Source organism: Vicugna pacos, chromosome 30 (genome assembly GCF_048564905.1).
Source record: "Vicugna pacos chromosome 30, VicPac4, whole genome shotgun sequence".
NCBI lineage: Eukaryota > Metazoa > Chordata > Mammalia > Artiodactyla > Camelidae > Vicugna > Vicugna pacos.
Window position 1 is genome coordinate 22,062,805 of NC_133016.1, and position 25,278 is coordinate 22,088,082.

The 25,278-nt window shown below is 39.0% G+C and overlaps 1 protein-coding gene across 6 annotated transcripts in view; it reads right to left on the bottom strand.

Moving 5' to 3' along the window:
• PIAS2 (protein inhibitor of activated STAT 2) overlaps window positions 1-25,278 on the bottom strand; it is a 74,995-nt gene that overhangs the window by 13,775 nt on the left and 35,942 nt on the right. For all 6 annotated transcript variants that reach the window (XM_072952302.1, XM_072952298.1, XM_072952297.1 and 3 more), the window contains 8 exons: window positions 21,442-21,492; window positions 21,221-21,311; window positions 16,594-16,728; window positions 14,245-14,350; window positions 12,773-12,846; window positions 7,273-7,433; window positions 4,940-5,073; window positions 3,235-3,406 (listed from right to left, as the gene is read on the bottom strand). In XM_072952302.1, the coding sequence (XP_072808403.1) occupies window positions 3,235-3,406; window positions 4,940-5,073; window positions 7,273-7,433; window positions 12,773-12,846; window positions 14,245-14,350; window positions 16,594-16,728; window positions 21,221-21,311; window positions 21,442-21,492 (924 nt within the window). The remainder of the gene's footprint in view (window positions 1-3,234; window positions 3,407-4,939; window positions 5,074-7,272; window positions 7,434-12,772; window positions 12,847-14,244; window positions 14,351-16,593; window positions 16,729-21,220; window positions 21,312-21,441; window positions 21,493-25,278) is intronic.

Sequence of the window (25,278 nt, forward strand, 5' to 3'; positions counted from 1 at the left end):
TCTTAAACAATATGTCTTGAAAAACAATAATGCTCAGATGATTTTGGGATTGTAACTTAAAATAAGTCTTCCTGGTTTTTTCTCTATTCTTTCTCCTTTGCTTACTACCATTGACCAAGAAGTCCTATGATAAACTTACACCTCAGAGAAAACCCATAAAAATTCTAGATGCTGATGCAAAAGAGAGGATATTAGAAGAATGACAGGAACAAAACCTGATCGAAGCCTAAGAGCTGGAAGGGATCACAGAGATGATATAACCACAGCACGAGTCTCCACCGAGACAGGCGGCATCCACTCTCCCTTCAAACAGAAAATGTGAGTTTAGCACAAAACATCAACTTTCTTAGTGTTCAGAAAACTCCAATGGAAAGTTTTTCCATGTATCTTTCCCCCACTGGACTTAGATCTGCCAGATGGTATAACAAAGAACAAGCTTAACCCAGTTAATCAATGACTCCCTTTCAAGAACTAGAAGATAACTATATCCCATTCTCTTCTCCTAGCTTAACAGCTTCAGTCCTTAGGACCCATTCACCCCTCAGGCTACAGTTCCCACTGCGACCATCCTATCCCTCTCCTCTGGCTGTACTCATTCGTTAATCCCCTTCTTGATGATCAACACCCACTCAAATGGTCTAAGTGAAAGCTATCTCACCTACAATGGAACAGAACTGGCACGGGTATGTATCCTGGACACTGCTTCTTTAACAATACAGTCTAAGAACAAATCAGCTCAAGTAGTGAACCCTTCAAACCGCTTAGTGAATTCTGACATTTTAAATAGTTTTTATCGGGAATGGCCATTAATCTACTGATGCCTTCCGACATCTATTAAGATGATTACACACAGTTGCCCCTCGGTATCCATGGGGGATTGGTTCCATGGACCGCAACACACCTGCTCCATGGGTACCAAAATCCATGGATGCTCAAGTCCCTTATACAAAATGGTGTAGTATTTGCATATCCTCCTACATACTTATACCTTTTAATGCCCAGTATAATGTAAATGCTATGTAAATAGTTGCTGGCAGTAAACAGCAACTTCAAATTTTGCTTTCTGGAACTTAAAAAAAATTTTCCCCCCAAATATTTGTAATGATTCAGGTTGCCTGAATCCACAGATATGGAGGGCTGACTTGTCTTTATGACAAGATCCATTTTATCAATGTATTTCCTAATAAGAAAGCATTTTTGGATAAATCCTATTTGGTGGTCATGAATGCCACTTTAATATATAATTAAATGATTTCCTAAAACTGAATTCAGAATTTTCACCGATCTTCGTCATGTGAGCTTGTTTCATAATGGTTTTTCTGTTTGGCTACTGACGTATAAGTCTAGTTTGGATATTAGGAGGTATGTCGACTTTGTGGAATGAGCTGGCTGGCTTCAATTTATAGACATTTTAAACCAAAACTTTCATGTGTTACTAGTTTAGTCACAAATTTCTACTTAGACTCACAATGTTAGTTTTCCTTGTCTTCTGACCCTAGATGAGGAGACTGACATCTGTCTATGGCGGCTGTCTCTGTGGTGGTGTGAACCATCCTGATCCCTCTGCATGCTGAAGTCACTTCAGATTGTTACCTGATGTAAGTGCCAGTCCTCCAGTTTTGAGTCTTCATCAAGTACTGGTAAAATGTGCTAAAGGTCACAGAGAGGCTAGACCCTGATGGCAAGCCACCACAGACACCCTCCAAGATCACAGTAATTCATGAGTCCACACTGCTCTGCATGACCCTTCAACCTGGCATGAATCCACCGAACTACAGTACTGTGCAACTCATGTTTTTCCAGCATATTCTGAAGGATATCATTAGAGTGTAAAATCGGGAAATACCACATCTAATTATTCATTCCCATGAGTCTCCACTTCAGTAAACATTTCAAAATTATATTTTCATTTTTTGTTTGCCATTTAAATTCTGTAAGTGCCAACCAAACTGTCTGAAAGGAACAATAAATGATCAGCATCCCAGAAAAAAACCCCACTTGAAATACTTATTTCATTTTCTGTTCTGCTTAAACAAACAAACAAACAACCCACCTTACTATGTGTAAATCACATCAGGAAATACAAGTATTTTAACAGTGAAGAAGGCAGCACAAAAAGTTTAATTCTCCTGGTTTCAAACAAAGAATGTTGCAAAAGTGCACCAAGAATACAATTTCATTTGCATAAAATGTCCAGAACAGGCAAATTTATAGATGAAAAGAGGACGAATGGTTGCCTAGACTTGGGGTGTGCATGGGGATTAACTACAAATGAACACAAGAGTTTACTGGGTGTTGAGAATATTCTACAGCTGAATTGTGACGATGAGTGTACAATTCTATGAATTTACTAAAATCACTGAATTGTGCCCCTGAATACTTAAGATGGGAGAATTTTATGGTACGTAAATTATATTCCAATAAAGCCATTAGAGAAAAGTGTACCGAAAGGCCAAGAAGACAAGACAGGCACACCCAACTGAAACAATATGCTCGTGGGATGTCAAGAGGACCCTCTGCTACTTTTTTGCAGGTTCCAAATCTCTACGAAGCACCTCTTGCTAAATACTCAAATCTGTCACTGACTTACAGGTCAGCAACAGCTTCCACCAGATAAATCACAAATGCACGCTGGACTGCATTTACTTGCTCATATTTTGCCCTGGAGAGAGTGAGATCGGAAGGCAATCAATTTTTATTGAGAAAATTACCATGTGCCTGACACTGAGGCGATGCTCTTTCATTATCTTATTGAAACCTGAATATAAGCTTATGAGGTAGGCATTACTTAACCCCATTTTACTGAACAGAAAAAAGGAGGCTCAAACACGTATTTCATCCAAGATCACAGAAAACGTAAGCAATGGTGTCACAGAACTGGAATCCACACTCGTCAGATTTCCAATTCCACGCTCCACACTCTAGGCTTGCTCATGTTGGTCTCTGATGCCAAATCTACTAGTTACAAATAGGTTAAAGAAAATGAGTATCAAATGCGAAATAAATCCTTAGACATGAGATTTCAACTCTCTCTTCCCAAAGATGGGAATATTTTCTTCACCAAAATCTGCTTTCCTATAAACAACATGCCCACTTAAAAATATTTCAGCTAAACAAAAGGCAAACTAAAACAGCCTTCTATGGTTATGCAACTCTCAGAGATATGTACAAACCTACCCCGAGAACAGTTAGTTCCACGTGTAATAAACAATAGTGAACTATAAATTAACAAACCCTTTGGTTGGGCTGCTTTGTGTTTCTGACATAAAGATGCATTTCCTTTTGGCAGGAGGGTCTTCCTCTTCATCAGAAGAGCTTTCTATCGTTAGGTCAATAACGTCCACTTTCTTCTTGCTCGCCTCATTGGCTACAGTCACTGAACAAGGCTTACTGAGGACACTTGAAGCTGCATGTAGGAAACAGAAGGAAAAAAAAAATCATGGATGTCACACAAACTCTAGCCATAAGAGCCTTAACTGTGCAGCATGTCCCGGAGAATTCACAGCCAGTAAAACCGCATACTCTGGCCCATGGACAGAAGCCAACTCCCTAACTCCAGATGTCTGTCTGTAAAATTACTTACTGATGGAGGTAGGGTGAGCTTTATGCCATGTTAGAGGATCAGAAGCCTCCTTCCGACGGCAGCTCTGTTACCTCCCCAGCACTGCTGGCAGACACACGCAGATTCTGCTCCTCACGCTTCCCCAGGTAAGCACTCATTTTAGACAGCTGGAGTCCGGGGGCTACACTCTGGCCATGGACGAGAGTTACATGGCTTTACCGGCTGCGTATTCACAGACGTGTGGTGCTGTCAGGTCAGGATCAGATACTTGCATTCTAGCAAAGCTATTGATGGTGCTCATATCAAAGAATGGCTCTTCACTGTAAGCCAGAACTTGATAAAAATTTTCACCCTGACAAGCTGAAAAAAACCTTAAACATCTCACTTAAGTCACTCAGACATTTAAAGTTTTTCTTACCAACTTTCTACTAATCACTTAGATCCTTCCTGCCCAAGATATCACACACTGTAAGTTAACTCACCAATTCAAAGAAGGTATATTATGCCCTACGTTCTATTTAGTAGAAAACGAATGCTACTTGATAACAGAAAACTAAGTAAGTAACCAATTACGTAAATTATGATCTTTCTCGAAAAATGAGGGAAAGTTTGATCATTTCACCCACAGGGTCAGTAACAATCACAGGACAATGATTAATAGTGATTAAATGATTACTATTTTCTTCATTTCTTACTCCGAACCTCTTATATTCATCTCATTACCAGAAATGTTAAACACAGTCAGCATAAAACTCAAATGCAGTTGCGTGGATTATGTCAGATGAAAAGTAAGTTTACGTTTACCTATGGGCTTCAATTACTCAAACTGCCCTTAGCTTCCTTACTCAGCGTGGACAGGGAGTTGAAGGCTGAGTTAAGTATAAATCCTTGGTAACCATGACAATGGTCAAATGTCTTCCCACAAAGAGATGGAGACAATCCGTTTACTTTTCAGCAACTAACCTCTGACCACCTCCTCCCACCCTCCATTAATGGATGATGCCACCTCTCTAATCACACCGCTACCCCGTGGGGCTCCTCTAACAGGTGCTGCAAAAACAATTCTGAAAAATTGCAGAAATCTCACTTATAACTTTTCATGTTGTAACAAGCACCATATATTAAAGTGATTTTTAGGTGATTGTTTTACTTTATGTAAGAAAAATATACTATGAAAAGACTGATTATAACACGGTATAAACTTTAACACGCGTAAGAATAAAAATCACTAGGGAGACATCACATATGTAACAGCTGATCAAAAGATAAAGTGAGCAAACTGAGCTCCACATGGCAGCTCTAGCCGCCAAGGTTAATGACAAAGACAGCACTGCACGAGCTTCCCTGCTTCGCTCTCTGCTGCTGTTCTGCACATACTTTCTATTTTTGTACACGGTTGGCTGGATACTTTCATAGCTTCTTTCTTCGGTCTCATTGGACACCAAGAGCCGTCCTCCTGGAATTTGATCTCATCCACATCAGAACAGTCATTGAGAATTTCCATAAAAAGCCTATAAGCCAATTAAGAAGTACATAAATATAATCAAACGGCTTTGTTCAAAGGTGAAATAACAAAGTAATACATTTTACCTTGGAGACAAAAGTCATGCTTTTTTGGTTTGTTTTGTATTTTAATGCATCACACTTTATAACAACTATCATAACCCCCTTCCTCCTAGGTTCTAGATCTTTATTGAGCAACTAAAGAATTCAGTGACTTACTGAGTATCAACTAAAATAATCAGTGACTAAACAGAAATAGACACCTGGAGCCTCCTGGCGGGGACTGGCAGGGAAGAACCACCTTCAACATAAAACAAACATTAAACATAAAAATCACTAAATAAAAATAATTTATAAGCTTATTATCAAGAAAAAAGGATCACAGAGGTAGGGAAAGGAGGTAGAAACAGGGACATAAGAGAAGTCTCAATAAATTTAAAGTAACTCAGTGCATACAAGTTATGTTCTATGCTCAAAGTTAAATTAAATTTGAAATCATCTTCAGAAAAATACCTGGAAATGAAACGAAAACCATGAAACAAAGAGAACATAAAAACAGAAATCAGAAAATATCCTGAACTGAATTGAAGTGAAAATATAATAAAATCTGTGGAAGGAAGTTCAAGCAATGCAATCTTCCTATATTAGAAAGACCCAAATCAATAACCTCAGTTTCTGCCCTAAATGAAACGAGGAAGGAAAAAAAGAGCAAATTAAAGTGACAGTAAACCAGAGAAGGGAAATAACAAAGAACAGAAACAAACAAAACAAGAAATAAAGAAAACAGAGAAAAATCAATGAAACCAAAAAGCTGGTACTTTAAGATCAATAAAACTGACAAACTTCTAGTCAGACTTGAGCTCATTCAAAAAAAAAAAAAGAAAAAAGATAGCCTAGCCCTATGTCTATTAAAGAAACTGCATTTGTAAAAACTTTACTACATAAAAAATTCCAGACCCTAATGTCTTCACTAGGAAATTCTACCCTATATTTGAGGAGACATAATACCACCACCTCCCAGCTCATTTACTGTTTAAGGCCAGCATTACCCTGATACTAAAACCAGACAAAAACATTACAAGAAAACAACAGGCCAGTCTCTCTCATGAACTCAGCAAAACAAATCCAACAATAAACCATACAAAAATATAACAAATCATGACCAAGTGGCGTTCATCCCCAGAATGCAAGCTTAGTTTAATATCTGAAAGTCAGTATCAATCACCATATGTTAACAGACTAGTCAGTTCAAGACAGCAAGACAAAGAAATAAAAGACATTCAGATTAAGAAGGAAGAAATAAAACTGTCTGTATTCATAAATTACTATTCTTACAGCATATCCTATGCTGTACAATAAAACTACTAGAACTACAAAAATGCATTTAGTAAGGTTTCAAGATAGAATATACAAAAATCAATTTTATTTCTATATACAACAGCTAGAATTAATATAAAAACAATACATCAAAAATATAGAATGAGATAAATCTGACATGCAGCATGCAAGACCCATATACTGAAACCTACCAAGCATTACCGAGACCTAATTAACTCAAGAGATATATCATATTCATGCATCAGAAGACTCAGTACTGCAAAGTCACCCTTAATCTACCCCTTAATGTATCTATAGATTCAACATGATACAAATACACCCTTAATCCATCTATAGATTCAACATGATACAAGTCAAAGACTCTGCAGGATTTTTTTCTAATTGACAAATCGATTCTAAAATTTGCAATGAAATGCAAAAGATCTATAATTGCTAAAATAATTTTGGAAAAACAAAGCTGCAAAGCTGGAAGATCCACATTACCCTGATTTCCAGACAGCACAATATGACATAAATATAGACAAATCAATACCCTGGGAATGAATTAAATTAAAATAATACCTAGGGAGTGAATTCCAGTTTTGAACTTACCAGCTGCGTAACAAAATTCTATGTACCCTACCCCTTGCTCTGCATTTCTCCATAGACCTAACTGCTCTTCAAGAAGTTCTAGGTAGGCAAAATGACATCGCTAAGGTGACTTTACCTTCTTTCCTATGGGCCAGGAAATCTGATCATGGAAAGCAAAAAGAAAAGGAAACTACTCACTCTCTTGCCCCCAACACAAATATTGTAAAGATAAAAGGGCCACTAACCACAGTTTAAAACTAAGACTGAGTGTAGTTAAGTATATGCTGAGATATACCTACCCGTCTAAAATGAGACTTTCATAGGCAGCTTTTTTGTCACACACAGGACAAATCCAGGTGGGCTTCTTCTCATTCATTTGCAGATAAAGGGCCGCATCAAAACACTGCAGATGTGTACAAGTCACTGCACGGCACGGGATTGTCAGCCTCATTTTCCCTAACTACAGGACAGGGAAGACAACGGGGAAACATTTCAGAACGGAAAACCAAGCCTCAATAGGAACAGTCAGTCATAAAAGTCTGAAGAAGTCACAGAAGACCAAAACGAAAAAGAAATTCAAACTAGAATTTATTTCTATCAAGATCACTGTACATTTCATTTGGTTTCACTGATTGACTGCGATTTTTAAAAGACTATTTCAAGTTTCTAAAGAAGGTAACTTATAAACTCATAGGCGGAAAAAGATACACATACAATGAAAACATGTCTTTCTCATCTGTTCTCCTATTTAGAGGGAACCACTTATCCATCTCTTGCATGTCCTTTCACAGATGCTCTATGCAAATCAAATTAAAAAATACTTCCCACAAATGGTGGCATGCAATACACACAATTCTGTACTTTGTCACATAATACAACTTGTTGCCTGTTTCACATGTATCAGTACATAAGAAGTTACCATGAAGGTACCGTAACTGATATGAAGTATATGACATGAAGAGTCATTATTTATTTAACCAGTACCCTCCTTAGTGATGGACATTTAAACTGTTTCCAATCTTTTATCACTACAGATAATGTTGCAATAAATTATCTTTAGGATAAATTCCTAAAAGTGAAATTTTGGGGTCAAATAAAAAGTGTTTCGTGATTTTTGTCACATTGACAAAGTATCTTCCACGTAGGTTACCTACTGACTTACATCTGCACATGTACTAATGGGCTTGGTTCCCCTCAACGCTGTCAGCACAGCGCTACTGAATCCTTCAACTTCTGTCAATCTGACAGGTGAAAAATACCCCACTATAGTTGGGGAGTACATTTCTTATTGTAAGTGAAGTTGAGCTGCTTTCTTCTTTTTTTTTTTAATTTCTAAAGGTCATTTGTGTTTCCAAGAACTGTCTATTCATAACCTTTTATCATTTCCACTTGGTTACTAATCTTTGGCTACCTATATTAATCAGCCTTATGCATATAATATAAGTTGCAAATGCATTTTTCACTTATGAAAATTTTTTACTTTTATATAATCACGTATGTTGATATTTCAATATACTTTCATATAACCTAGTGCTCTGTTGGATTCTTACTCCAACTGGAAGAAGAGTATCAACAAGACATACACAGCATCGAGATTAGACCAGATGAAGCCTTTCTGTACAGACTTTCACACCTCCCTGTATATTCCCTTTACAGAAATTGTTACCAGCTCTTTTATTCTGATAGAAAATCTGTTTCTCCTCCTACACACCAAGCCCTGCAAGGACAAGGTCTACGATGCTGTTCACCACTGTAATCCAAGTGTCACAACGCACTACCAAGCACTCAGCACCTGCTCAGTATCTGTCAACCAGATGGCAGAATGAATGGAGAGAGACTGAGTAAATGGCAAAGAGAAAGAAAAGGAAGGACTTCTTTACATACATCACAAAGGAAGTCACAGCAAAACTGTAACACCGTTAACTCTGCCTAATGGGTAGGATTTTTCATATCGTACTATTAATAATGTTACTTCCAAATAGACCTTAGTAATTTAAAATTTTCATTTTTGTTTGAACAATGGTATAATAAAGTCAGCATCATCTGTCAATGTTTATAATTTGTTTCTTTAAAATAATCCTCTAACTAAGCCTACTATGGTTTTTTCAGCCAACTGGTCTTCAAACTTTTAATTTCAGAATCCCTTTACACTCTTAAAAATTGAGAACCTCTAGGAATTTTTATGCATTTAAGTTGTATGTATCAATATTTACTGTACTAGAAATTAAAGACATTTTTAAAACACAAGAATACACAAGTACACATTCCATCAGACAGCACAGCAATGACATCATCACTGTCAGGTAACACCTATTAAGTACCACTGTCTACCCAGGAAAGCATGAGAGCAAAAAAGGGACAAATTGTGTCCCAGTACTATTATAAAAATAGTCTTAACTTAGAGGAGCTCTTCAAAGAGTCTCAGGGATCCCCAAGTATCCCTGAGCTGCAATTTGCAAAGCACTGCTTTTTCCTTTTTCTTCCTCTTCTATGCCATTTTCATCTCTCCTCTCACTGTTTTAGAATTTCCACAGCACAAAGAAATGAAAACATTCAGGACTACAAAGTTGCCGATCCTACATTTCATCTTACTCTAGTGTTTTACAAGACTTAATGAGCATTCCCCAAGTTAAGAAAGCATTTATTACAAACTGGCAAAATCTGACCAATTTCCTAATATTTATTATGGCATGTTAATTAAAAAAGAGGTTTGAATGTGCTGAATTCTATTTAGTCAGATGATGGTGCTGTTTTGAAACTTACTGACTTTCTGAATAAAATGGTATCTAACACTGGATATGCAACTTTTTAAATTAATATTAAGCAGGTAGTATCTAAATTGATTTTTACTTCATTGTAGACTACTTAGTATCTGTCTAAATTAAGAGTATAGTATGTGTAAAAATAGCCCGAATCAGTGGTTCCAAACTATTTGTAGAAACAAGCAGAACCTTATTTTGTTTTAAATATATGAGTCAGAAACTTAATCCATAAAAATCAAATCTAGTTTGTCTCCCCCACCCTATGGGACAGAATGAAAATCACTAGCTAATATCACTAAGATGGCACTCTTGTGTAAAATTCAGACATCGTGTTCAAAAATATTATTATACGCACTCAATCAGATCCCTCTTCAACAACTACTATAAAATTACCTTCCTTACGTCCCAGGGACAGAGGTTTTTGCATTGTGCTCTCACCATCCAGACTCGTGTCTATCCTAAATCACTTTACATATTGTGAAATAGAACACTTCTCCCACCACGTTAAGCTAGCATTTTCTCTCACTTTTGCCTGATAAACCCACAGTTCACCGCTTATCCTTCCAGGCGCCTACGATCCTGTTTTTCCTTCTCCATTTCCCGTCATCACCCAGGACCCTGAGTTATTTCCAGAGTCAGCCAGCTGCACTCCATTCTGCTTTCTTCAACTGCTTCTAGTACTTGTCTCTGCCTCCAAAACTACTTTCATCATCTAACTTTTATCAATCTATCTGTTAAATCTGATCAAAACACTGGTGTCGAGTTTTCCAAGAACATATACCACATCCTACAATCAGCCACCCAACTTTATCCCTAGCACAGCCAGAAGAGTAGCGTGCGCTTTCCTCAGAAAGTCCTCTGGAAAAAACAGGCAGGATAAATGCTGCGATAAAGCTCGAAAGACAGTCTCAGAGACAGACAGCCCTGTTCTCACTTGTAAAGAGTAAGAAAACATTTAATGAACTGAAAACAGAATCTTGTTACATCATTACTTCAAATAATTGAAATGTTAATTTCCTTAAAACTGTCAGTTTTATTAAAATTGACACATTTAAAAGGAATGCTCCCTATTTTTATATAGAAGAAACCCTATATAACCACTTCCATATATCATTTTCACTATTTTGAAAGTCTGATAATCCATTAGTTTGCTTGCTGTGTTTTGTTTTGGTTGTTCTCATGTAGAATGGCACAGTGTTTTGAAGGAAAAAAGCAAAAAACAGGTTCCAAGAATACAAGACTTACAGAAAATGGCCTTGTGCAACTGTACAGCTCCTTAGGTTAACTGTGTAGAGGCACTTTCTTCCTGATAGAACAGTCTGACATACTAATACAGGTGACATGAGTTCCCGCCCCAAACAGCTAGCAATTAACATTTGCTGAATTTACTGCAGTTAAACCCTAAGAAACTGTCAATATCTAACTGTTTTTGACCAAAGTGGCAATGTCACGTGTTTCAACTTAGTATCAATTTTAACGCGAGAGGGAAGAGAAAGGTAAAGTGAAAACACTCAAAAGACCTCATGCCTGAAGGTTTGCACACAGCTTGCGAGTAGAGGTGGCCCCAGGTCAAAACACGTGGCCTCTGCCACCACCTCAGGGCATCAGTGGCCTCCTGCAGACCTTCTCTGTTTCATAACCACAGGTTCCCAGTCTCAAAGCAATCCCAAGTTCATGTAATTCTATCCCTTTTCCATAAAGGTAAGCTAAAGTTAATGATAATAAAAAATAAAGCTTTTAGAAAGAACAGTATTTGTAAACACTGCTTTCCAGGATGGCAGAGAGGTGGACATATAGTCAGGATACTTGTATTTTTGGCCCAATGTGGCAATATGGTATATTGTTAAGAGAATCAGAATAATGTCAGAAGAGCAAAACTTTTATCCATGCTCAACTACAAACTAACTGTGTGATGTGGGTTAGCCAACCTCTTTCAGCCTCAGGTTTCTCATCTGCAAAATGGGAACAACTCCATACAGGCTTGCTAAGGAGAAAGCATAAGGGGCAGATAATAGGAGCTCAAGAAATGGTTCCCTTCTCTCTCTGACCAATTCTCCCTCCATCTGAAAAACTACACATTTCTCACAGTGGTAGCTGGTCACCAAATACCCGCCCCAAGCTACATTACATATTTTCTCATAAAGTTCCTCTCATCTGGAAGGGGTCCCCTCCAACAGTACTGATGTTAAAGAAGACCTCATCCGCTATTCCTGACACCCCTCATCTCTTCTCCAGTCCTCCAGCAGCACAGTTACATGTGGTAAGTCTACTTTTTCACGGGAGTTGGTTTTCTCTCTCAAACTAGGCTATTAACTTTCTGATGACTCCTTATCAAGTCTTCCGTATTTTCTCCCACAATTAGCTCAGCACCAAGCACACAGGAGGATCTCAGAGTTGCTGACTGCTTTCTCCCTCACAGTCTCTATGTTAGGAAATACAAAATTAAAAACAACGCAATTTAGAAGTACATTATAAACAGATTAAGACACTTCACACATTCTAATTCATTAAGCCAGAACTATCAATTAGCATTTATTAGCTCCTAATAATCTTATTGCTAGTTTTGAATATCATTTATATTCTGATAAAAGGAGCCAGCTCTCAGCAGGGAGGGTGGTAGAGTGCCTGCTTAGTGTACACGAGGTCCTGGATTCAGTCCCCAGGACAATCAATCAATTAATCAATCAACCTAATTACGTCCCCCTCTAAAAAATAAAAAGGAGCCAATTCTCTATATATACTCAGTATTGGCTGTGGATTATCTACACTAATAGTGACAGATTATTCTGAACCTAAATCTCTCTTCCCTTTTGGATATAACATCCTTCTAGGCCTCTCCTTGCTTTGTCATTGCCTGAAGAATGTTTGCTTTCTTTGGAATTACAATGCTTAACCACAAAGTCCTTAATGGGAAAATGAAAACAGTTCAAAATTCTATCATAATATATCACTCATTCCCACACTGACTTTTTTTAATAGGAAAATTAGTAATTTATAAGAAGTAGAATGCCCCAGAATGCTCCATCACTGTACTTACAGGGCACATCAAGGAGACCCGAAGGCTAGTGGTGGCAATCTCACTATCAGGATCCGCAGTAAGTTTTTCTTTAACTTGAAAAAAAGGAAAATAAATTAAAAAAAAAGTTTAAAAAATTAATTGTGACTTATACACAGAATTATACAAATACATATCATCTTATTTAAAGTTTCCCAAACACTTCAAATAGGTCAAGAAACTACAAAAACAAAACAAAAAACCAAAGTGTTAAGTATTAATGTACTGCAAACACAGTACTTTCAGTATTAGGTTAAAAAATTACAAACTTGCAAACTCTAGATCAAATGTTTAATTGAATGTTTAAAACTCCTTTTTAAAAGTAACATTGCAGGTAAGGAAGTGTTTCAAAAAGAAAGCTGTCTAAGACCTCAGAACCATTCAATTAGGAAAGGAACTTGGAAGGCAGTGGTACTCTGAGCTTCCGTGCTTTTCTAAAACACATTCACGAATGTTTTAATTAGGGAATATCGGTAATTTCCAACAACTGTCAAATCTGTAAACAGAAAAGGTAAGATATTCTTGTATTTCCTCTGACAACTGAAACCTACTATGGATGAACACATGTGTCTGTGATCTTATTCACTGGGTAATGCATGCAAGTTACTGTCTATACAAGCAAATAAATACATATATTGCCTGCAGATGCCGAATTCTGAACACCACCACAAGGAGAACAGGACTGGAAGTGGAGACAGTGGAACCGAAGCAGGGTAAGAAAAATTAGGGAAGAGCTTCCTTGGCTCTCAGCTCTAGGCAGGAAGATCAATACTGTGCTGTATGAAGTGAGAAATGGCTTCAGCATAAAAAAACAAAATACCATTTCAACAGCCCTACTTGGCTCCCCTTTCAACCTAAAGATCTCCTTTCTGGTTTGTTCAGTAACGTGGGAGTAGCTGGGGGAAAAATACACTCTTTCCCAAAAAAAATGTTTTGTTCACTTAAATTTAGTTACTAAGCTGAAAATAATTTGGTTTGGGTTAGACTTTTTTCTCTACCTATTATTACACAGTATGAAAGCGAAGTACAAAATAAAACACCTCAGAAAGCAAATATTGGATGGATATCAACACTTCTTTTGCAAAAAGACCTTCTTCTTAGTTAGAAGTTCGTAAATGTACATCACACCACACAATGGAGGTTTTGAAGACTCGCATTCCTATTCTCAAGCCAATGTAGGCATTAAAATTGCCATCAACTTGACATTTATCTAAGTAACTTCTTATAAAAAGGCAAAAAAAATCAGACTAGTTGGGATTTAAAATTAATCCTCTTGGGAGTGGTTTCTAAGAGGAGGGTTTTTCAATTTATAGGGCTCTGTTCTTAGAGCATTTTAAAATTCATTTTAGGTTTCTAATAATTGTTCCCAAATTGTTTCTATATGGATGTGTACGTGAGGCCTTTTTTCCCCCATTAAAACATCTCATATGCTCAGTCTTACCAACATTACTTACTTAGTGCTCTGGAATGATCAGGGTTTCTAATACCTTTCATTTTTAATCTCTGTAGTAACATGGCTGATGTGAGCTGTCGTACAAGGTATACAGACATGGAGTAATTCTACAAAGAAAGATAATCTGTATTAAAGATGAGAGACAATAGTCTCTTTATTTACATAAAATATTTGTCTAAGAAATTCTGGTTTCTAAAAATAACATTCAAAGTAACTTCCACAGGAAGGTCAATGACTGAGAAAGGAACAAAATCAACTCAGCGACTTCAGGGAAGATGAAAGCTTAATCATATTAAAGATGTTTCTCAATCACTTATCACTTTAAAATATCTAAGTGAAAGTAAGATGGCTTAGATCAGTGGTTTTCAAACTGTGTTTCTAATTTAGCAAAACTGGTACCCGAGGGGCCACCATGGTGTAAGTGACAATATACCATCCATGACCACTTCCAAGTACAATTTTCTGTTTTTATGTAAAAGAGCTCCGATAATATTTTCATTGAAAAGTGAGTTCCACCACTGAAACAAAGTTCAAGTACCAGTGGTCTAAATTAACACCTCAAATCCAGAGTCCCACAGTTCTAACTCTGGCAGACACTTGCTACATGGCCTTGGGCAAATCATTCATATGAACCCCAAATCAGCTTTATTTTGAGAAAAATTAGGACATTAATTTCTGTTCCCAAATGGGCATTTATTTTACTGGGGCAGGGGCAGCTACTACAGCAGATAAGACACATGAAGAAATGATAAATATACAAAAGACAAGGCCAGAAAGTAATAGCATCCAATCCCACACCCTCTTAGATCTGGCATCTTCATTAGCTATTTACAGAGCTATGAAAAGAAGAAATATAATTTTGCCTTAGTGCTAAAAATCTACCTTACCATTTCACTACATATATTCATTCAATCTATTCTATAAGAAACAAAACACTTTTAATTTAATAGCTGCCAAACCAAATATTTGAAATATCATTTTTAACGTCTTGCCAATAGTCCTTTCAACATCTGAATATACAATACAGTGTGCAAATTTTAAGTCAATTAATCATCATAATTGCAAGGAAAGAATTTTATTCCCATTATGTGGCCGGGGGTGGGGGCGCGGAGAACCCCTGACAGGCCTTCAAAGTCTGCAATCATTTACTCAGACTCTGTAAGTTAATAATCATTTAAAAAAGATAATATTACTCTTCTGTTCAAATTCTCTTTGCTAAGCTTAAGAGCATTTATACTTCCTCATTTAACAATGAGCCTTACATCTGTATATAAGAGCCATTCTCAAGATTTTTCATCTTCTGTATAATAAGTAGGCCTCAGGGAATTAAGCATTTTTGCCAAAATCAGACAAAACTGGCCAACTTGAGACTAAACCAAGATTTCCCGAACCCTTTCCCTTTATAATGCTTTATCACTGTACATTCAGTTCATGCAAATGAAAAGTATTAAGGATCACTGTCTAACGATAATACAAGTTCCGGTAAAAAGTCAGAAATGAGAGCTCAAGAGAACAATTGTTAAAGAGAGAGCAATATTTTTATAGTCCAAAGATTAATACAAAACTTTCCTTCATATCCAGCTCTGCAATCACCGTGGTGATAAAACCACATAATTCCAGCTACAAACATGACTCAGCTCCATACATAAATAGGGATACTACCCTTTACTTCTATGAAATAGCAACATTTAAGCTAATGTTCAGAAATTAACTGAAACCTCTTTTGCAATTCTATTATTTCACTTATATAGACAAGCAGTTCTAAAATGGAAATCCCTTGTTGTATTAAACAGTATCTCATAAGTGATAAAATGCATTTTGAGACCAAGAATCAGGAGAAAGTCAGGTTTCTCAAAAAAGTATGGAGGAAACAATATAAGTCGAAGTCAGTATTTTCATACGAGATGCCCACTTGTCATCTGAAGTGTCAGCTGTTCATATAAAGGCTGGAACAGGTTACTTCTAATCACAACTTGAGTACCTTTTACCATTTTCCCCAAAGCCTGATAAAGCTTCCTTTGTTCTCTTCATAAATACACATCACCCAAAATTCCCAGTTTCTTAAAAATACTACTCAAACACACTCATAAATACAATTGTGATTAACCATTAACTTAAATACTTTAATTATATTTATTTCCTTTATAAGAAAATGAGGGGATGATACGCAAGAAATGTGTAGTTTTTAACCTGAAGAATCCCCATGTCTCTACCCTGAAATGAAAATTACTGCTTTTGGGGGTTACAAACAGAAAACTGAACGAGCCGGAGCTAGCAGCCTAATAAAACACAAAGTAAACCGACACCTAGTGGCATCACTGTCATGCTACTCAGAGAAGAGAATCATTACCTTTCCAATTTCTGATGCCCAAGAAATGGAAATCTGGTTTGGCACAGCAGAGGATAACCTAACTAAAGATGTGATATTCAAAGGGCGTCCAGGGCGCTTCTGTTCAATCCCATTTTTGGGTGGTGGTGCGTAGCCCTATAACCATAAGAAAGAAAAAGAACTTTAAATTCTCTGTAGAGGAATAAACATTTTCGCCAAGGCAGGTACAGTATCTTGCCTAATTTCAGTTACATCAAGTTATTTTTATTTTATCCTTGGAAATCATATAGTCTTCACCCTCAGGTCACCAAGCCAAACTGACCTTTGCAAAACATTATAAAATATTTCACAACTTCAGAAAAATACAACAATAAAAATCCATGATCCATCAAGAAAATGAAAGATGCTGATATCCTGCCATATTGGCTATGAATCTGTTTCCTTTTTAAAGCTAAAGTCGCACCCCTTTACACTGATTCTTTTTAGGAGCTCTCATTCAAAACACATTCAAATACTAGGGGTATTATTCTCTCCCACCCCCTGCCCTTACCCCACCCCGTTTTTCCCCAATGCTGTTGTTTTATTGGAGACACCAGGGCTTTTGTCCTGAAAAACGACTGCATCTCCTGGATTAGGTAGATTGCTTCCTCATAGTATGAAGGTGTGATACTCTCATATGTTTTGAACTGGTAATCAGCTGTACTGGCTTGATCAGATTCAAGTTCAAATTTTCAGACACAAAAGCTATGTAGGGAATGTTGCACACTTCCTCTTGTACCACATCACAAGGTACATGTCTGTTTGCCCCATTTTCAGTGATGTCATAATGGATCAGGAGTTCCGCTGGCGTCAGCCTGATGCCGTCACTACACAGTTCCCCATTCAGCTCTGACCCGATGGTTCTAGTATCCACTGATGATGTATGATGGTTACCTAGATCCACTATATGACTACGGATTGCAAAAAAAAAAAAAAAAAAAAAGGTTTTCTAATCCACTCTTTCTTTTGCTTGTATTAGTTGAAATCTTTCCATATAGAACCTGACCAGATCAACATTTGGTTACCTTGAAATCAAGTTCTCCCCCTTTATCAATTTTTAGAGCAATGAGTTAGTGCAATCTCCAATGGTTTACCTCAGTATGATCAAAGACTCATTTATATATTTGAAGGTTTTGAGTCCATAGTATTTTTTAGATGTCAATATTATCCCAACTCAGGCCAAGGGAATCTCTTCAAATTAGCTTGTGTGTGTGCATGTGTGTATACATGTGTTTTAAAATAAGAAAATGTTGACTTTACTTCAATCCAGATTTACCGTGAGGCAGACCACTGGTATAACTAACACATACAGGGAAAAGATAATATATCAGGAAAAAGGAATCTATGAACTCAGAAAGAGAATTTATAGACTAATGGTGCCAGTACTGATAAATTCTCTGCTGCACAAAGAGGAAATAGATTTTTGCCAGCAGAATTGTAGCACACAACCTCTCCATTTTTTTGAATCTTTCCAAGAAATACTTTCCTGTCAATCCACCTCCAGACCCCGCAAGCTTTCCACTTCACAGGTTTACCAAAATTTCTCAAAATCTGTTTAAAAGGAAAAATAATTCAGCCTCCCAAAATAACTTTCCAATAAAGGAGGGTTTTTTTCCCTCTTCTGCCCTTAAGAAGATGTAATTTTTGTCATCTGGCCATCAGTCTGTCCACTGGTAGTGCTTGAGTCAAAGGTGGAGGTGTGGGGAATGTTCTCGAAGGCAGCTGCACTTGTCTGTCCACGCTGCACGCAGCACTCTACAAGTCCTGCTATGAGCTGCTTACTGTCATTCCCGTATCAAGAGACTCTGGAAAAATCAACGGATGAAGGTGTCTTATAAAACTCATCATCCCGATGTGGTAAAATGGCACATAAACTGCTTTCATCACTATCAGACAAGAAGAGAGGGACAAATTGCTACCACCAGAGTAATACCATTTCCCATTCAGTTCATTCTTTGTTCATGAAGCATTAACAGCTAACCATCGTGGTTCCATAAAGACTGGATACTGCCACAAGGTCATACACACAGGGACTTGTCCCAGGACACAAATTTCAATTTATTCAGGGCTCTAGTTGGAAATCCCATGACTGTGTCCAGTTTATTCCTCCAAGATTTGTTCTGTAATACACCAGGATCATGGGCAAGGACCACAGGTCAAACTCCTTTATGGCCTGTTGATGCTTCTTACAACTGGAACCAAGTCTCTGAAGATCTCCATGGTGGTGAAGAGATCAATATATTAGCTCCCACAGGGTCACTAGTTTCTTCTTCTGAGGCTGCAGTATACTCACATGATTCTCATCAACTTGCTTTATGCTAGTAAAGGCGCCAAATGTCAGTATTCCAGTCAAGAGAAACTGTGGGTCCAGAGGAGGTCTCAGTGGTTTTCCATCAGTTGCATGTAAATTTACATCAGCTGTTCCACAGGGGCTCGCAGGGCTGAAGAGGAAAAACCTCTTTGGGAAAGGCTGACATCTGATCTTTGGGATGATCCTACCACGGTCAGGCAAGCTTCCCACTGCCCCCACCACCACCCTTATTGCATTCTGTTCCTGAAATCTGTTTTTGTCTTTGTCCTAATGTTCCATTTCTTCACATCACTCACAAGTGCCCCTGCAGGACCCTGGCTGCAGAGGCGAGTGCCTGACTCATCAGACATAGGGTGTTTCACGTGGTAGCTGGTATGTTCACAAACAGCCTAGTGTAAGCACTCAAGGGTTGGTTAGTGCTTTTGGAAAGAAACCAGCATGACTGACTAACAACATCCCAGAGCAAGGGCTTAACTGCCTAATTTCTTCTCTCTCAAGTCCTGGGAGAGTGACAAATTCAGAGCTATCCTCTGTGGTGCTCCAAATCTCATGGATGAAATCTCACACCAAAGTACGACACTGGCCCATTTGGAAAATTCTGTGGAGCCTGTGTGTATACGTCTCTGTAGCTACCATATTTTCTGCAGCAATGACAGAGTTTAGGTAGAACCTCACACATTTCAGACTCAGCCCCTCATTGGGACTGTCATTCAATACTGGACAAGATCTTCAAGGTGGGTCTACAGATACCAAGAAGTTCATCATAGATCTTTTCCCAAGAGAATGAGAGCGTTAAACAGCAACAAAAGTAAAGGTCAAAAGAAATCTTAGCACGTTGTGGACAAAGAAGATTGGATTTGAAAAGCCATGGAAAATGTGCGGAGTCATTCCAAAATTCCAGGTTTCCTCTGCCACACTTCTGGCCACCCACTGGCATCCTTCAGCTCCAAGTAAGGCTGCCTCTTCCCTTGGTTTACATCTTTGCATGATCCATCCAGATAAAAGCCAAAAAAACCTCCTGAGATCTGCTGTTGCTTGCTGCCAGAAACCCAAGAGGCAAAATGTCCCACCTGGGCTTTGAACGTGCTTGAGGGCACGTAAGCATTCCTCCCAATCATGTCCACTCAGCCTCTGAACTTTCCCTGCTCATCCCTAGATCGCCTCAGCCTTACAGACACCTTTCATAAAGAGGCAGTGGGCACCATATTGCTCAAGTCCTATAAATTTCATGAAGCAGTTATTTCTCAGTTCTCTAAGTGCGCAGGCTAAGTATGAGCAAAATGAGACTCCTGACACCCAAGAAGTCAGGTCTTTGACGACAAGGGTCGGCCTTGGCCAGGAGCCATCCTCACTGTGGGGTTCAGTAACAACCGCTTGGCTCTGGTCGAGCCCAGTCCTAGACTATGTTGTCTGGCTTGCTCAGCTGCTCACGGGTATTTTATTCCAGAGCCAAGTCTTGTGCTCACCAGGGATGCTAAACAGCTGCCCATCTCCTTCTCAACAGTCACTCGGCTCTGCTGAAACGGCAACTTAGCCTAACGGTGGAATCACTGTTCTCACAGCACTTCTTCAGTTAGATACACCTCCACTCTGTAGCTCCCGAGAAACTGGCCATGCTCTACTATTATTTTAATTAAGGCTTTGCTGGCCTTCTACGTAACTCTACCAAATTCACAGTTTAGTCCAAACCTCAGTGGAGACAGATACATGGTCCAGTTGAACAATGAAGCATTATTCTAAGATTCGACAAACAGGATCTGAAGAGCCTGGAGCTATCTGTCAGGTCAGAAACAGGCTATACACATAAAGAGTGTGCCAGGTGCCGAAGCCTGGATACTAATTCACTGCCTAAACAACAGGTTGTCGATCAAATACTGCTGCATCCATTCCCCATGTGTGTACATCAAGACCCAAGCCTGGAATCCTTAGCCTCCACGTCCAGTCCCTCTCAGCAGCCTCTAACTGTATCTCATCCATGGCTGGCACCCAACTAAACTCAGACATCCAGCACAACACGCTGCCCTATCTATATATGCATGTCCTGCCCTGCTACTAGGCCACGTGACGGGATCCTAGGACTCCTTCACAGCTTCCTTGCTTCCTGGCACAAGATGCTTCAGGCTCACCCATCTTCCCCAGCCCTGGCACCGCCATTCTTCCAAGGAGCTATGAATCTCTCTAGGGGAAAACAGTGTTCAGTCTGGATGCCAGGACTGTTCACTGGTTGTCACTATTTCTAGGCCTTGTTAGTATTCTACTAAACTTACATGCAAGGCTGGCGAATAAAAAGCAACTTACAGGCAAGGGAAATAGCTTCCCATTTACTTTTATACAGAGGCTATTGGGATAATTATCTTCTTGAGGGCAACTTGTCTCCGCCAGGCAAAGCCTGCATTTAAAAAAAAAAAAGAAAGAAAAATTCTTAGTGTACTCAAACACACTATGTATTTCCAAATTCAAGACTACATGCACATAGTTAGCAAGTATAAAATTAAAGTAACAGAGAATTTCCAACTCGCCTCAGCTGAACCTGGACCGTATAATCCCTCCTACCACCTGGCAAAAAATCCCTGTTGGAAAAGAGAAAAAAACTGGGTTAAGAAAATACAACTGGAATTTACAGAAACATTCTCGCCAGAAAAAAGCATTATTGGCATTTTTATTCTTAGTCCTTAGAAAATGAACATTTGCCCACCAACGGCACAAGCCTTAATCAAGATGCTGCAGTGGTAACAGCCCTCATTTGTCTTTACGGCAAGTCATGTTCAATTCACGGGAACTTTCACAATGCAATTATTATTTCAACAGACAACAGATTTGGTTAATATGAAAAGGAGCACATTAGGTTCCAAAAGAGTTTAATAAATTGTTTGCTTATAATGGTTCTTTAACCTTGGCTGAGCACTCTAATCACTTGCAAAATTTTTTTAATACAAAGACCCATTCACCAGATACTCTTACTCGTTCTGAAGCACAGCCTGAGCATTAGTAGCTTTTGCAGCTAACACAGAACCGGGATAAAGAACTGGTACCTAGAGCCTCAGAATCTCTGTATCACGGCAATTTCATCATTACATACTCAATTAAGGACACGGAATCTCTCAGAATTTCTAGATGAGAATCTAACCAGAGTCCTGTATCAAATATCTTTGGCCGAACCCTTGCCTCTCAAAAAGGAGCCCGCAGTGCAGCAGCACTGTCACTGGGAGCTTGTTAGCAGCGCAGACTCTCAGGCCGCATCCCAGACCTGCAGAACTAGAACCTGAATTTTAACAAGATCCTCAAAGGACATGTATTCACTTTATAGTTTAAGAAGTCTTGTCCTTGGCTAGTATTATAAATCCTGGACTACGTCAGAGAGAAGATCACAACAGATTAGTCCTTTCTTGTGAGTCACAGAGCCCTCCATCTTGCTCCAGTTAGGCCAGTCCTCTTACTGTTTCCAATTCTCTCTGTTCACTGGAAGGCAAAACAGCACTGTAGTGACCAGCCTGAGTCCCAAACTGGATGACCTTGGGCAAATTCCCTAACCTTTCTGTGCTTCAGTTAAATCTGTTAAAGACGTTAAATTACCGTACCTACTACATGGAGTTACTGTAGCAAACGTGTTAGTAACACAGGTCAAGTGCCGGGACATAAGAAATGCCCAACGCGTGTGAGCAGCCGGCTGCTATTATGTTAACTCTGTCCTGTTTCCCTTGCCAGCGGTAGTCGCAACCTTCTCAAATGTCTATTCAAGATATCCTAAACAACACTGACCTCTTGTGAGTAACCCATATAATTCCACTCCTTAAAATCAAGAAACACTTCAAAGTCTAGGCACTGGAGAGTCAAAGATAAATAAGACACAGTATTTGCTCTCAAAGGTCTCACGTGCTAGTAGATAACAAACAGATACAACTAAAATAACATGTAGTAAGTGCCACGGTGTATTATGAAAAGTGTGTGTTACGGAAAAGAGGGAAATTCAATTTTGTCTTGAAAGTTCAAGGCAATTACCATAATTAGCCCCAACAAATTAGAAAACAGCGTTTATACAGCAGTGGTTCTGCCTATTTCTACTTAGAGAGACAGGCTTCCATCAGTAACAGTGGCTTCCCTATTGGGGTGAGACGCAACCAGAGATACACGGCAGAAACTTGTTAGGTGGGGAACATGATTTTTAAAAAGAGAAATGACAGAGGATGAATCTAGAAAGATAAACGGGAGAATATTAAAAGGGGTTTTGAATAGTTCATTGAGGATTTACACTTTATTTCAGTAAGGAAAATTAACATGAACTGAGAAGTGCAATGTGCTATATTTCTTCACAAATATGATGAGTAATGACTAAGCAACTTCCAACATCCATTTCTCTGCCAGTCACTGTTCTAGAAACTTCCAATGTTGATCTCATTCACCAGATATAAGGTAGGCATTTACCGTATGACACTGGGACAGGCTTTGAGAATATAAAAATGAGTAAGACAGTTAAGAAAAAATGAGTAAGAGATGTTGGTTTCATCAAGAAGTCTGTAGATTCAAGTAGTCAAATAAATGCAGGAAGGCTGTAACAGCAAGTAAGAACAGTGCAGTGAGAGACAAAGGATGTGTCTGAGGAAATCTGGAAAGGCACTGCAGAAGAGGAAGACTTGACTGGCCCTTAAACCATGACTCAGGTTTGCCAAGCAGAGTGAGGAGGAAGAGGCCATGCGAAGGTTCCGAGCTGGGAGAGCCCAGTCGGAGCGCAGGCTGCTGGGGAAGAGCGCCAGGAGGGAAGCTGATAAAGAAAATGACGACAGCAGGGTGCTGAAGAGATCTGCCAGGCAACGGAGTGCAGACTTCACGGGGTATCACTACAGGATTTTCGAGCACAAGAGAGAAAAAACTGAATGGGCTTTAGAAAGATCACTTGGACAGCTGGGAGAGTTACGAGACTACTACAATTGTATAGGCAAAAGATGAGGGCTTGAAAGTTATTTAAACATAAATTTACTAATTGATATTTAGAGATATTTAAAAACTGACAGGACTCAATGGGTCACTAGATACAGAAAGGGAGGATAAGGGGAGAAGGGCATCTAGGATGGTGCCCAGATTTTGGAAAGGTGCAGCTGGCCAGACGGCGATGCTGCTCACCAGGAAAAGAGGAGGCAGAGCCAGGTATGGCATTCAATCCCCGACCGCTGAGTGAGGCGGTGATGATTTTCCAACTTCACACACTGCGCAAGTAAGATTCAACAGGCTTTAGTAACTTACCCAGGGGCACACAGACCTCAGTGGTTGAGTCAGAATTCAGAATCCAATTAGTATTACTCCAAAGACCATGCCAGCTCCCTCAAAGGTTGAGCTGAGTCAAGTTTTAAATCTTGAAAGAGACACAGAAGCATCATCCATGGAGTGCAGCAAACTGACGGGATGTGGCAGATGAAGTGTGGGGTAACACAAAGAAGCCTCTGCCCAGGCAGGTTCCACGCCGTTAGTGAAACAGGCAACAGGAGGAAATATACTAAGCAAAAATCTCCTTGAAGCCAGTTTATTTATCAACTCTGCACCCCAGGATGCCTGGAACATTGTCTAGACCACAGCAGATAGTAAATAAATACATGTTGTGAGACTAAATGAATAAATTGAAGTACAAAGACAAACAAGCAGGTCTGGGAGGAAGGCAAGTTCATTCTGGATGTGCCGTTTGATGTGCTTAGGGGTCATCTATGTAGAGGCAGTGAGAAAGGAATTTAGAGGGAAGTGTTGGTGATTCTGCCGTCATCAATATAAAAAAAGACAAAGCACATTCACGGATACCACCACAGGGCAGTGAGAAGAGATTCACACAGATTCCAGTAACGTGTAAGAGAAGTCACTGTGAGAAAATGAGCGCACGTGATTAGGGAGGCAGTGGTACCCCATGGAAGGAGTACTGCTACAGCCAAGAACAGAGCGGAACTCACTGATCAGTCTTCACAAGATGTAACAGAAAGAACAAAACCACCCAAAGCTGAATGTATTCAAGCGTCTGGTTTAGACCTTTTCACCATTACAGGCAAAGGGGAGGAGCTGGATACACAGCAGTGGTTTTCAAATTTGCTGCACACTGGGAAGACCTACGGAGCTTTTAAAACTATTACTGGTTCCATCCTCAGAGACTCTAATTTAATGGTATGAATGAATTCTGGGTTTGTGGATTCTTAAAAGCTCCCCAGTTGATTCTATATGCAGCAAAGTCTGAGAACCACAGGGAGAGAAGTAGGAAGGTATCACAAGAAGCATGCTCACCAATCTGGAATGTGTAATATGCCAAGAGAGTCAAGCGAACCACTTTTTTTCCCAAAGTAAGTGGTAGGAAGTACTCAAAGAGCAGAACCAGAGCTCCTTGG